The 14,090-nt window shown below is 46.0% G+C and overlaps 1 protein-coding gene across 3 annotated transcripts in view; it reads right to left on the reverse strand.

Moving 5' to 3' along the window:
* The window catches only part of ANXA13 (annexin A13), a 56,499-nt gene that overhangs the window by 23,155 nt on the left and 19,254 nt on the right, over positions 1–14,090 (reverse strand). For all 3 annotated transcript variants that reach the window (XR_005200707.1, XM_017530740.2, XM_017530741.2), the window contains one exon: positions 9,202–9,277. Coding sequence is in view for 2 of the 3 variants with exons in the window: in XM_017530740.2 (XP_017386229.1) it covers positions 9,202–9,277 (76 nt within the window). In the remaining variant the exon portion in view is untranslated. The remainder of the gene's footprint in view (positions 1–9,201; positions 9,278–14,090) is intronic.

Genomic DNA, 14,090 nt, shown 5'->3' on the forward strand with positions numbered 1-14,090 from the left:
TAGCAGCATTACTCATAATAGCTGCAAAGTGGAAACAACCCCAATGTTCATCACCTGAAGAATGAATAAACAAAATGTGGAGTCTCCATAAAATGGAATGTTATTTAGCCAGAAAAAGGAATACGTTACTGACAGATGTTATAATACGCATGAACCTGGGACACACGAGGCTAAGTGAAAGAAGTCAATCATTGCAGATCACGTGTTATATAATTCCATTCATAGGAAAGTCCAGAATAGGAGAATATACAGAGGCTGGCAGTATACTAGTGGCTGGGGGTGGGTGGACTGCCTAGGGGGATGGTAGCTGGAGTCCAGGGCTTCTTTTTGAAGTGATGAAAATGTTCTAAAATCGACTATGGTGGCGGTTGCACGTGTCTGTGAGTATTAATAAAAACTGTTGAATTAAACACTTTAAAGGGTGAATTATATGGTGCATGAATTCTATCTCAAGAAAAACGTTTTTAAAAAAACAACAAGGAAAAGTATGGGCTGTTCCTTGGCCTCTGGATGCTTACAATTGCATGAACAAGATTAGGACACAGGCTCAAATTGTTACAATATTAATCCCACCCATGTACTTGTTAATTTCAGGAGCGAAGTCCTGATTGAAACCATGAAGAGGGGTTGCCCCCTTTTGCTCCTATTACCTCTGAATTATGCTATTTGTAAAAAGATTTTTCCCTGATGCTCAAAGTAATGCAAGCTCGTGGCAGCAACTTCATCAGTACTGAAAGCTATAGTGAATAAGAGAGATGGGGAGAAAATCCTTGTTTGAACCAGGAACCAGGATTGGTAAGATGACCCAGGTACTGCCAGTGTGGGGAGGAGAAGGACTGTTTTAACATCAAACCCCACGTTAGATTTCTTCAGACTGGATTCAAATCATGGCTCCACCCTGTACAGACTACATGACACTGGATTTGCCTTGCCAAGTCTCAGTTTTCCCACCTGTAAGATGGGGATAATAGTATACAAGGCTATTGTGAGAATGAAATGTGAGGATCCAAGTATGGGTCCAATCCATGGTGGTCCTAAGAGCACACCTGGGAAAGCTGGGACACGAGGGGATGTAAATGACCAGGTGCCTGGCACTGCCTCACATCCATGCAGGGCTTGCACAGGGACCAGCCTCCATGAATTGCTCGCCCCAGTGACTGAGCTCGCTGGGATCAAGGCACAGCACTTAGTAGTCACAGGAGCTGGAGGAAGCGTCAGAGGCAGTCTAGTCCAAGCTATTATTTACAGATGAGGAAGCTGAGGCAAAATGCAGTGCCTCTTCTCCGTTCCTGCGTATACCTGACCGTTCTGCAGCATTTGAATTCTGCAGCTGGGAATTCTTTTTTTTGAGACAGGGTCTGGCTATGTCACCCAGGCTAGAGTGTAGTGGCATGATCACTGCAACCTCCACCTCCTGGTTTCAAACAATTCTCCTGCCTCAGCCTCCCGGGTAACTGGGATTACAGGCACGCACCACCATGCCCAGCTAATTTTTGTGTTTTTAGTAGAGAAGGGGTTTCACCATGTTGATCAGGCTGGTCTCAAACTCCTGGCCTCAGGTGGTCTGCCCACCTCAGCCTCCCAAAGTGCTGGGATTACCGGTGTGAACCACCACGTCCTGCCTGCAGTTGACAATTCTTTGTGTGAAACACCTTCCTAGATGGCTTTGAACCTCCTTTCCTGGTTCTTTCTTTCTCTTCTTCATCACCTCCCTCTCAGCATCCTTGATTGGCCTTTCTTCTTCCACTTGCCTTTTGAACTCGGTTTTTAGTTCTCCTCTTTAGTTGGAGTCACTCCTTTCCCAGGCCACTGTCGCCTTTTCACTGGTGAATCCAAGATCAGTGCCTCTAGCCCTAATGTCTCCTCTGAGTTCAGACCTGATTTTCAGTTCCCTGTAGCCAGCTTCCCAATTTCCCAAGGCATTTCAACTTTCATCCTAGCTTAAACTGAACTCATTTTGTCTATCCTTAAATCTACTCCCCACCGTGTTCCTTTGTCTTAGCACCTGGCATGACCTGTATTAGAGAAAATCCGAAGTCACCTTTGAGGGCCCACCTGTCTCTTTTACTCTCAAATACTACCAAGTCCCATCTCTCTCACCTATAAGACACTCTTTGACCTGTTCCTCTCCTTCACTGCTACAGTCCTTGCCTTACAGGCCCTAAGCGTTTTTAGCCCCCACCCCAATATCAGGCTCTGTTCTCTGCCATCCACCTTGGGACGCTCACATGTGTTCATTTCATGCCATACTTCAAATACCTTTAGTGATTCCTCTTGACTCCTAGAATGAAATCAGAAGCCCTTACGGTGACATTGAGGCTGCCTGCAGTTTGGTGTCATACTACTCTTCTGGACCCATCTCTGTGCACGGCAGCCCAAGGCTTGTTCATCTAATCTCGGCCATATTTAAGTTTCTGCTTCCTCTGTTCTTCCACAGCACACTATGTACATGTATATTTGTAGGATCACTGCAGTGAGTATCTAAGACTGCAGAATGGACAGTCTGAGCCCGGCACCTGGGCGGGAGGGGCCACTGAATGGCAGTTTGTCCTGTTACAGTGCCACTTACTGCTGTCTTGCTCTGGTTGGTGGATGGACCTGGGTGATGGCTGCTACCCAGCTGAGCCATCGGGATCCTGAAGAAACAAGATCGTGCAGATGCATTTTGATGGAAGGGTTGAGAGCAGGAAAAGTCTAGGCCATGGGAATGGGAAATGAATGGAGGAAACCTGGCTGGAGATGGGGAAGAGAAAAAAAGGGAGCCCCGGAAAAAAAAAAAAATGTGAGCTGTTTTACCCTCCCTCCACTCCGGCACCAGCCCTCAGAGTCAGCTTTGGAATGACAGAGACAGGACTTAGAAAGAGAGTTCTGAGCAGGAATCTGATTTGAGAACTGGGTTCCAAACCTTTGGGTCCTTGAACCGTTCACTTAACCTCAAGGAGTATTTTCACCTCTACAGCTCTGGGAACGTTTAGCTGTTTGGTTCCAACGGGAGAAACAGAAAATTCTAGGATGAACTCACTTGCGAAAATAGCAGGAGTGAGTTGTCTGCTTGGTGCTGGCTTGGTTCCAACACCAGGATTTACGTTGTTCCCATTCATTTCCTTCCGGAGCTTCGCCTCCATCATGGGTATCCAATTACTCATTCTATGACGCTATTGTGATTTTTTTTTTAAAAAAACTTCTGAGTGCCAGAAATCTCACTTTAAAAGGGATTTCTTTTTCTTGTAAATATGTCTTGAACCTATCCCTTTCTTTCCATTCAGGCCACTCCTGTCCCAGGTAAGGGCCTTGGCCTCTCGGTCCTGGATCCTGGCAGGTGCCAGGCCAGGAAGGAGCTTTTTTGCCCATTCACTGCACTGGGCCAGCCAGGAAGCTGGGGCTCAAGCCTGGCTCTCCCTTTTCCCTCACCCACATTCACTCAGACTAAGGCCTCTCCATCCTACCTCCTTAGTGCCTCTCAGATGAACACATTTCTCTCCATCCTCACCTCCACCCCATCACTCAGCAGAACAATGGATGCCACCCACATGCAGGCTCCTCTCTTGTTCTCACTTTTTCCAATCAGCGTTCACCGCCCCCAGAACAACCATTTGGAAGTGCGGATTGGCCTGCTCACCCCTCTGCTCCAAACTTTTCAGTATAGGCCCTTTCAAATGCAGAATGAGGCTTCAACTATCCAGTGGGGCCTATGGGGTCTTTTGGCCTCTCAAAGTCTCATCCTTCTACCTGTTCTCTCCCAAGCTACTTTCCACCCACCTTGTGGATGATTTGCAGCTCCTAGAACAAACAACACTTTCTCTCTCACCTCTAGGCCTTTGCATAGGCTGTTGCCCCATCTGGAACACGCCGATCTTCACATCCACTCTCACTTCTCCTTCAGGTCTCAACTCCCTGCACACTTCCGGACGGATGAGGCTTTTCTGCCTCTGTGTCCCTCATGCTGCCTGCTCTTCCTGTCTCTACCGGGACACATTCCAAGTTCCAAGGGAGCAGAGTGTTTTGTTTACTATCATATTCCAACAGAAGGCTGTCAGTATTTATCAGATGACTTGCTGAATGAATGGATGCTTAAACGTGCATATATGAATGAATGAGGAAGTTTGCATGTCATCACGACGGAACCTTGTCTCTGTAGTGGTGTAGGCTGCATGTGATACTCAGATGGGCCTGCATAGCAAGGACCAATAGAAATCCTCCCTACTCTGATGCCACATGTAGCCTAAAACTGGATAATCAGAAAATGAAATTAATATTAAAAATAATAGTGTTTTTTAGACTTTCTTTCTGGGAATCCTTTACAAAAAGAGAGAGACCAACCCAAATACTTGTCAATGATAGATTGGATAAAGAATATGTGGCACATAAACACCATGGAATATTATGCAGCCATAAAAAGGAATGAGTTCATGTCCTTTGCAGGGACATGGATGAAGCTGGAAACCATCATTCTCAGCAAACTGACACAGGAACAGAAACGAAGCACTGCGTATTCTCACTCATATGTGGGAGTTGAACAATTAGAACACATGGACACAGGGAGGGGAACATCACACACCAGGCCCTGTAGGGGGTGGGGGGATAGGGGAGGGGGGTGGATAGGGGAGGGAGAGCGTTAGGAAAAATAGCTAATGTAGATGACGGGTTGATGGGTGCAGCAAACCACCGTGGCACGGGCATACCGATCTAACAAACCTGCATGTTCAGCACATGTATCCCAGAACTTAAAGTAGAATAATAATAATAACCTAACAAACGTCTAGAAATTTTAAAGCTAAAAAAAAAAGCGAGAAACCAGATTGCGAAAGTCCTGAGGTGGCCCAGCAGCAACCTGAGGTGGGGGAGGCCGTGAAAACAACACTGGGTTTCCCCGAAGTCCTCTCTGAGTCCAGGTCTCAGGCTGTTGGGGATGTTTCTACACCCGGTCACTGAACAGTGACCTAACTCTACATTTCACAATATGTGTATCATATAAGCAGTACTGCTGAATGATTTCCTGTAAATACTTACAATGGTTTGAGGCACGAGGGCTAGTCCCCAGTGGTTCTGGGAAAGGCCTTTTTTAAAATGAGAAAAGAAGGAGCCACACACTGGACACTGTAATTTCACAGCAGAGGTCATAGCCGGGACAATAATCAGCCTCAGGAAGTGCCTCCTGGCCTCCTTGGTTTTGCTTTTCCCAGAAATTTTCTGGGATGACACCGAGTCACATTTCAGCAGGAATGGGGGCCACAGACAGGGTGGGAAGCCCCCCAGGCCCATGAGCCAGAGCAGTGATCGGGGCCGTGGTAGAGGCTCAGCTTTCCCTTGGGCTCCAATGCCAGCCCAGTCTGCCTTGCCGAGCCCAGGAGGCTGCAGCCCCCACTCTGGTGCTCAAGGGACATTCTCTTCTGCTAGCACTGCTGGGCTGCGAAGTCCCTCATTTCTCCTTGGGAAGTGGGAGTGCAGGGAAGAAAGAGGAAGTAATGAATGGCACAGTCCTGCCTGCCTGAGCAGGTCATTGCTTCCCACTCATCCCCTGTCTCAGTTTCCTGAGGCTGCTGATTAATGACCACAAACTTGGTGGCTTAAAACAACAGTAGCCTATTCCTACACAGTTCTGGGAGGTGGAAATCTGAAATGCTGGTGTTGGCAGGCCCACATTCCCACCAGCTGCCCTGCAGCAGAGTCTGTTCCTTGCCTCTCCTGGCTTCTGCCGGGAACCCTTAGCATTCTTGGGTTTGTGGCCGTATCTCTCTAATCTCTGTCTCCATCTTCCCATGGCCTCTCTGTGTGTCTCCTCCTCTGTCTCTTCTAAGGACACTAGTCATTAGATTTACGGCCTACCCAGGTAATCCAGGATAATCTCATCTCAGGATCCTTAACTTAATTATATCTGCAAGGACTCTTTTTCCAAATAGTCATGTTCACAGGTTCTGGGGGGATATATTTTTGGGGAGCCCTCATTCAACTCAGTTCGCCCTCAGTAATGGAGAACAAGGGTGTATCTACTTGATGCTCATACCAATCTCATTGGCTTTGTGCAGATTTTGGATCCCAGTACAAAGATTTTGGATCCCAGAACAATATTGTTCCAAAGGAGGCAACCCACATACGACAAGGGCCACTGAGGTGCTGGGCTCATTGTTCAACTCCCACATATGAGTGAGAACATGCAGTGTTTGGTTTTCTGTTCCAGTGTTAGGTTGCTGAGAATGATGGTTTCCAGCTTCATCCATGTCCCTGCAATGGACATGAACTCATTCTTTTTTAAGGCTGGGTGGTATTCCGTGGTGTATATGTGCCACATTTTCTTTATCCAGTCTATCAATAATGGGTATTTGGATTGGTCTCTCTCTTTTTTTTTTTAAAGCATTCCCAGGAAGAAAGTCTAAAAAGTCCTACTACTATTATTATTATTATTATTATTATTATTATTATTTTGAGACAAAGTTTTGCTTTTTTTGCCCAGGCTGGAGTGCAATGGTGCAATCTCAGCTCATTGCAACTTCTGCCTCCCAGGTTCAAGCGATTCTTCTACCTCAGCTTCCCATAGCTGGGATTACTGGCATGTGCCACTTTGCCTGGCTAATTTTGTATTTTTAGTAGAGATGGAAATATGAATTTCATTTTCCTGATTATCCAGATGTGGGCTGCATATGGCATCAGAGTAGGGAGGATTTCTATTGGTCCTTGCTACAGAGACCCATCTGAGTATCACATGCAGCCTACACCACTTCAGAGACAAGGTTCTGTCATGATGACATACAAACTTCCTCATTCATTCATTCATTCATTCTTCGATACATACACATTAATTCATATAGGCTCTGCTGGGCTCCATGTATATGCACAATGAAGTGCTGGCCTCTGCATAGTGATTGCCTGGAGCTGAAGGGACGGAGGGGCTGCTAATAGGTGTGAGGTTTATTTCTGAGGTGATGAAATATTCTGGAATTAGTGGTGATGGTTGCAAAATCCTGTGAATATACTAAAACTCTGAATTGCATGCTGTGAAAGCGTGAATTTCATGGTTTGCAAATTATATCACAATAAGCAGAAAAATTGATAAAACATTCTGTGGACTGAGATGGCTCCTACCTGTTGTTAATGATATGGAGCAATGTTTTCTCAGTCTGTCCCCATCCCCTCCAGGACTGCAGCCATGTGGCTGAGGTGCCCTAGCTAGGATGTCTCTAAACTGGTGGCATTTGGAGTGAGTGTTGAGAATAGGTTCACTCCCAGTGTTCCCCACTTACTGGCTTGGTGACTTTGACTGTCTTACTTAACATGGCAGAGCCTTAGTTTCCTCAGCTGGAAAATTGATTTTTGTAAGAACTTGTTAAGATTTTGTAAATCAAGTGCTTAGCCCAATGCCTGAGAGCTTAACCATTTCTCAACAATGTAAAAAAGAAAATCTGAGAAATAAATTCACTTTGCCCTTTGACCCCTCTGTCCCCTTCAGTGATTTCACTTGCTTGTTGTCCTGGAACTCCTGATCAGCAAACCTGGGTCAATCAATTTCTCGTTTTACCTTCAAGGCTACAGGGGAAAATCACACAACCACATGGGCTGGAGCCACGAGAAACCATGATCTCCCTACTCAGCGTGCCCCTCAGGGTTCATCAGTTGTCTTCTGTTGATTGTCTACCCCTTCTCTGCTACTCAAGGGCTATTTCAAGCCACCACTCAAGCCCCATACTCAATTGTCAAACCCTTCTCTTCAGCAGATAACCTCACCTCCCACTCACTGAGCAATGTCAGGTTGCCAGGCATGGGTGCCTTCAATTTCTCCCTCAACAACACCATGAAGGTGTCTACTCCAGCTGTCAGTCCCGGCGCCTTCCCTCCCTGTCCTGTTCAAGGGAAATCCTTGCATCTGTGCTTTGGATCTTACCCTCTCCCAGGCTTCTGGGACTAGACCTTATATCATGAGCAGCTTCCTTGAATCAAAGGATCTCTTTTCGTGGCCCTAGACCGAGATGCTCTCTCCCTCATCCCACCCTGGTCCCTGGTCTGCCTTAGTTTTGACTTCTTGCTGAGTTCCCCACTCTTGGCTGTGCACTGACCCTTAGGATATAAACAGCTTCTCCATTTTCAACTCTTGATTGTTGCTCTTGGCCAATTTTGCACTTATTTGATCTACTTGTACATGCCACTTCAAGGTCCCTAATCCAGCTCTCATCAGACTCAATTTCCCCATCATCTCCCAAGGAAGGGATCAGAGGGGTTTAGATCATACCAGGTGAGATGGTTTGGCTGTGTCCTCACCCAAATCTCATCTTGAATCATAGCTCCTATAATTCCCACATGTTGTGAGAGGGACCCAGTGGGAGATAATTGAATCATGGGGTTGGTTTTCCCCCTACTGTTTGCGTGGTAGTGAATAAGTCTCACAAGATCAGGTGGTTTCATACGGGGAAACCCCTTTCACTTGGTTCTCAATTCTCTCTTGCCTGCCACCATGTAAGAAGTCCCTCTGCTCTTGCTTCATTTTCTGTCATGCTTGTGAGGCCTCCTCAGCCATGTGGAATTGTGAGTCCATTAAATCTCATTAAGAAAAATTAAAAACAATATAGTACATAAATCGCTTGCTGAATTTTTTTCTTTTTTTTTTTTGAGACNGATCTCGGCTCACCGCAACCTCTGCCTCCCGGATTCAAGCAATTCTCCCGCCTCAGCCTCCCGAGTAGCTGGGATTACAGGCATGCACCACTATGCCCAGCTAATTTTGTATTTTTAGTAGAGACAGGGTTTCTCCATGTTGATCAGGCTGTTCTTGAGCTTCCGACCTCAGGTGATCTGCCCGCCTTGGCCTCCCAAAGTGCTGGGATTACAGGTGTGAGCCACCACACCAAGCCTATAAACCTCTTTTTCTTTATAAATTACCGTCTCAGATATGTCTTTATTAGCAGAGTGAGAACAGACTAATACACCAGGATTGTATGAACTGTACTTCTCATGAGGGTTCTCTCACCTCAAGGTCGAATTAAATGTCATACTATCCAACTCCTAACTCTTATATAGAATCCTGAAAAGTAACAGGATCTGACTATAATTTCGAGAACTTTAATAAAGAGGTCAATGGAAGTGATCGACTTGAGTTAGCTTGGAATACACAAGATGGTGAGATGTCCCCTTCCTAACATCATGGGAAAGTTGGACAGGAGACCAAGTTTAATCAACTTCAGAAGTAAATTAGCAACAAAATATCTCTCATACCCATTCCTTTGCAGGCTTTGTTCAGCTTTTTGGCATCTCGATCCACATCAAAACCCTGAGGACTGCTTGCTTTAGCCTGGAAAAATGATTGAAAAGGTGAGATGACAATATAGACATGCCTAAATGATCTCTGGGTAAAATCAGTAGCAAAGTAGAGGACCAAGCAGTCATCCTAACGAGGGACCAGCTATCACTTCACACACTGGCACATGTGGAAATCAGCTGGGGAGACTCTGGCCCCAGAGAGGTGACTGGTACTCCTTGGGGCCAGCTGGCCTTGGATGACCAGGAGAATGGGCCCCTCTGTTCTCAAAGACAATCATCCTGGCCAGCTCTGCAATGAGGGATTTTCATATCAACCTCACCTTTGTGTGTCTGCCTCTGATACAGAGAATAATACTGTGGGCCAGTGTCCTGGATTGATGGTTCTCCCCGCTTGTCATGAGACATGGCTATGTCTAAGGAATAGGTCAGAAGCTGAGGGTTCTAGGATCTTACTACAGGTTCATTTGCTGACTTGGATCTTTGCCATCCATACAAGGAGAGACATATATTTTGGTTTGTTGGAGATACTATAGGAACCAGTGAAAGCACAGTTTTTGTTTTAGTGCTCCTTAGGAAGATAAAGTCATGTTTATATACTGTGCTGAGCTGTATCCCATATTTCGGTCATTGGCATAATACATGCACTATTGCACCCACAGTTACCTGTGTCTAAATAATAAGCAAATTATTATTTGCTTATTATTTTCCTTTCAATTGACATTCATTTTTACTTAAAGTTTCTTAAAAAGGAAATTTTGGGGAGCACAAAAATGGAAACTCAGTATTGCTCGCATAAATGAAAGGTAACCATAAATATAAACACATAACTATTAAAAACTGCAATTAACCTGTGAGGTTAATTGTGGTTATGCAGCTGGTAGCTAGGAACACACCCTGAGTTTCCTGTCTTTGCCTTTCCTCACAGAGCTTCTCCTAAGTGATATGTGTCCATATAGTTTCATTTCTTTCTTTCTTTTTTTTTTTTTCCTTTGAGACAGAGTCTCACTCTTGCCCAGGCTGGAGTGAAATGATGTGATCTCAGCTCGCTACAACCTCTGCCTCCTGGGTTCAAGTGATTCTCATGCCTCAGCCTCCCCGTAGTTGGGATTGTAGGTGCATGCCACCACACCTGGCTAATTTTTTGTATTTTTAGTAGAGACAGGGTTTTGCCATGTTTCCCAGGCTGGTCTTGAACTCCTGAGCCCAAGCAATCTGCCTGCCTCAGCTTCCCAAAGTGCTGGGATTACAGGCATGAGCCACCGCGCCCGGCGTGTCCGTATATTTTCTATCCTTCTGTGAAGGCTGGTTTAAGCGCTGCTGGCGGTACCACCGCGGTTCAACTCTCCCCGGCCTCATTTCCTTCAGCACCTAGTGGAAGTGAACAGTAAACTGCATGCTGCTCAGTGGGGATGTTGCCTTTCTCTGCCCAGCATCCTTATTTTCCTTATTTCCCCTTCCCCCATTGTATGGCCTCTTGGGGGCTGCCAGTCATGAGGCTTGAACCCCTTTGTCCTGCCCTTGGTCACCCATGTGGGCACGTGCCCTGTGACTCTGGCAGTCAGGATCGGTTCAGCAGTGTAGATGTAATCCAAGCAGGATTAGAGTCAATTAGAGTCTTTCCCTTGGCCGATATATAGATACTGAGAGAGATACATGCCTCTCTCCTACTGGGTCTACTAGGGTGAAAGTGAGTGAGTCTAGGGCTCTTAGTGGCATTTTGTCCACTACATAAAGTGGGTGGGGGGGGGGAGAGAGAGAGAGAGAGAGTATAACACTGTACAAATCCTCAGACACAGCAGTGTCTCTGTCCTTGGGCTTCCCAGTTTCATTAACTAGCAAACTTCCTTGGTCTAAGTTAATACAAGTTGGGTGTCCATCCTTGTGATCCAAAGTATCCTGGCTAATATCTGTGGACTGAAGGCGAGCTGGCTTCAGGCTTTGGTTAATGAAGAATCATAGACTCCTAGAGCCGAAAGGATCTTCAGGGCCACCTATCACCTCCCTGCCTTTTGGAATGTGAAGGCATGGCCCATCTGGAAGCATCTGTCCCTGAAACAAGCCAGGAAGGGGACTGGCATTGTTGTACACCTGCTGTGTGCCAGGCAGTTTATAGATCTTTCTTCATTATGCATAGGGAAGAGTGGGCATTACTAGTCTACCTGCCAAATAAGGAAACCTGGGTTCAGGCAGGTTAGATCATTTGTTTGAGGTCTTGCAGGATGCAGGACTGCACCCAGCTCAATTTGCCTCCTAAAGCCTGGGCTCTGAGCAGTACTCAATACTGCCTTGCATACTATGATTAGAGCGTCCATGATCTGACAGAGGGGTCAGATGACTCTGGAGTAGCAGAATGACACCTGCTGTTTTCCTTATCGAAATCTTTTGTGAGATATAAGAAAGCTATTTGGTGCTTTTGAAGTCTTGTTGATAGGACTAGCTACATAATTTGCTGGGCATAGTACAAAATGAAAGTGCAGGGTTCCTTGCTCAAAAAGCACTAAGAATTTCAACAGGGTAACATGAGAGTATTAAACCAAGCACAGAGCCCTTCTGAGCATGGGGTCCCGTGCAGTTGCACAGGTTGCCCACTTATAAAGCCCACCCTACTTTTGATCAAATTCTGAAGGGGCTGGTCCTCTGAGTGTGGAAGTAGTAACTTCAAAATCATAACGGTGTCTTTGCTTTTCATCCAGAGTATTATGGAGTGCCCGGGAAGTGAGGGCGAACTGAAGCAGGGCAACAGAAATCTATCAATAGGCTAATTCAGAAGCTGTTCTCTATGTCCTGTTTGCCTCATCAGTGCAGAGAATTTGGTGGGACACATGATCTGTCCCTCCAAAACTAACAAGCTGAAACAGAGACACGGAGCTCTGCCAATGGCTGTGCGGGTTATGTCCTGACTGAGGGGCTGGGGCAGAACCGAGCTGGGGGCACACTTGCCAAGACTGGTGCTGGCAGGACCACTTCCCCTTGAGGGTCACCTTTTCCTCATTAGCACAAAGGAGCTGGGAGGGCTTATGGAGGCCGTGTGGAGACTTGTCTAAGGCCACCTGGCCAGGCAGGTTGAGTGGGAGCGGGGGCTAGAACCAGAGTTTCCGATTCTGCCAGACCTAACACGACATTCCTGTCCCTCATCCGCTTCCTGTTTTAGGGAGGCCGTTCCATGATACAAATATCATAGAGTTGTAGGAACTCAGGGGTGAGACAAAAGAATGCTCTTAACATGCCCAAGACCAAAAAACCTAGTAAATTAGTGTCATTTGATCCAAAATAATTCTGATATCTGGGAGGTGCAGCAGGAGAGTGCTGAGTCGTGTGTTATGAATGGAGATAAAATTGGGACTTAATTTTTTCTTTTTTTCCTTTTTAAAAAAAATTTTTTTTGAGACAGGGTCTCACTCTGTCACCCAAGCTGGAGTGCAGTTGTACAATTTCAGCTCACTGCAGCCTCTGCCTCCCGGGTTCAAGCTATTCTCCTGCCTCAGCCACCCAAGTAGCTGGGATTACCAGCACATGCCACCATGCCTGGCTAATTTTTGTATTTTTAGTAGAGATGGGGTTTCACCATGTTGCCCAGGCTGGTCTCAAACTCCTGAGCTCAAGCGATCCACCCACCTCGGCCTCCCAAAGTGCTGGGATTACAGGTATGAGCCACCATGCCCAGCCTTCTTTTTATTTTTTCTTTACAAATAATGTGGGTAGGACTCTATATCAGAGGCACCACCATCGGCAGGGCAGACTGAGGTCCCAGTCCCCTGACTCCCTGCAGGAACCACTGGTAACCACGTTGGTCGTCTTTCCTAATCAGCTTGAGAAGATAATTCAGGCTTGTTCCTTATAACAGCAGGATATTTGATGTCGAAGTGAAGGAATCATGTGATGTGATTTTAAAAGACAGAAAGAAAAAGAAAACAGTCCATTTGGCGCTGTCCCCTCTGTGTGGTGGGGCTGCCTCCACAATGGTCGCATTCAGAAGTGATGCTCAGTGCTGATGCAACTGGTGTCCAATGGCTTGTCCCCAGGAGCTGGGTACTAAACTTATTCTCCGGGATGTATATGGAGCGGACATTCCCCATCCATTGTTCATTGTTAATGGGATAGACAGCTGATCATGGGGCCTCAGGCCTGTGTGCTTATCACGAGATGTAGTTTTTGAAACCTGGAGCAACTGAGCAGAAGTTCTGCATACAGCGAGAATGCAAGTCAGGTACAGAACGAGCTGCAGGGGCTCCAGGATGGGCTCAGCCGTGCTTGTGAGGCTTTAGGAGACCATACGGATGTTCCACTTGTTTTCAACTATGAGACACTGAAGAGGCAGGGCAACGTTCCTTGTTCTGTTTTCTTTCCATTTGTTTATTTTTTAACAGTGCTTGCACTGACACTCAGGAGACAGATAAAAACAGCACAAGATATTAAATGTCAGTAAAAATGATTTTAGAAGTCTGGGCTTTGAGCCCACAGGAATCCTGGTTTGAATGTGGATCTGCCTCTTAGCAGCTGTGTGAACTTGGGCCATGAACCTCTAAGCCACCATTTCCTCATCTGTAAAATGGGGGCAGCCTCTGCATTGCAAGTCTTGAGGCTTGCGTGAAATAACTTCAAATGCCAGATACACAGGGAGCACATTAACGTTAGTCGTTTCCCTGCCTCTTTGCATTTCTGGCTTTTTGCCTTGTGATATTTATAAGATTTCACAAAAGTGATATTTATGGAGATTTCAGTTCTGCATATTTAGATTTAACAGGTTTGGAAGATATGTATACAAAGATACTTATATACACACACATGTACCATATGTAGATATATAGGTTTCTAATTCATACATTTTGATCTCAGTTGGATAG

Source organism: Cebus imitator, unplaced genomic scaffold, assembly GCF_001604975.1.
Source record: "Cebus imitator isolate Cc_AM_T3 unplaced genomic scaffold, Cebus_imitator-1.0 Scaffold68, whole genome shotgun sequence".
Classification (NCBI taxonomy): Eukaryota; Metazoa; Chordata; class Mammalia; order Primates; family Cebidae; genus Cebus; species Cebus imitator.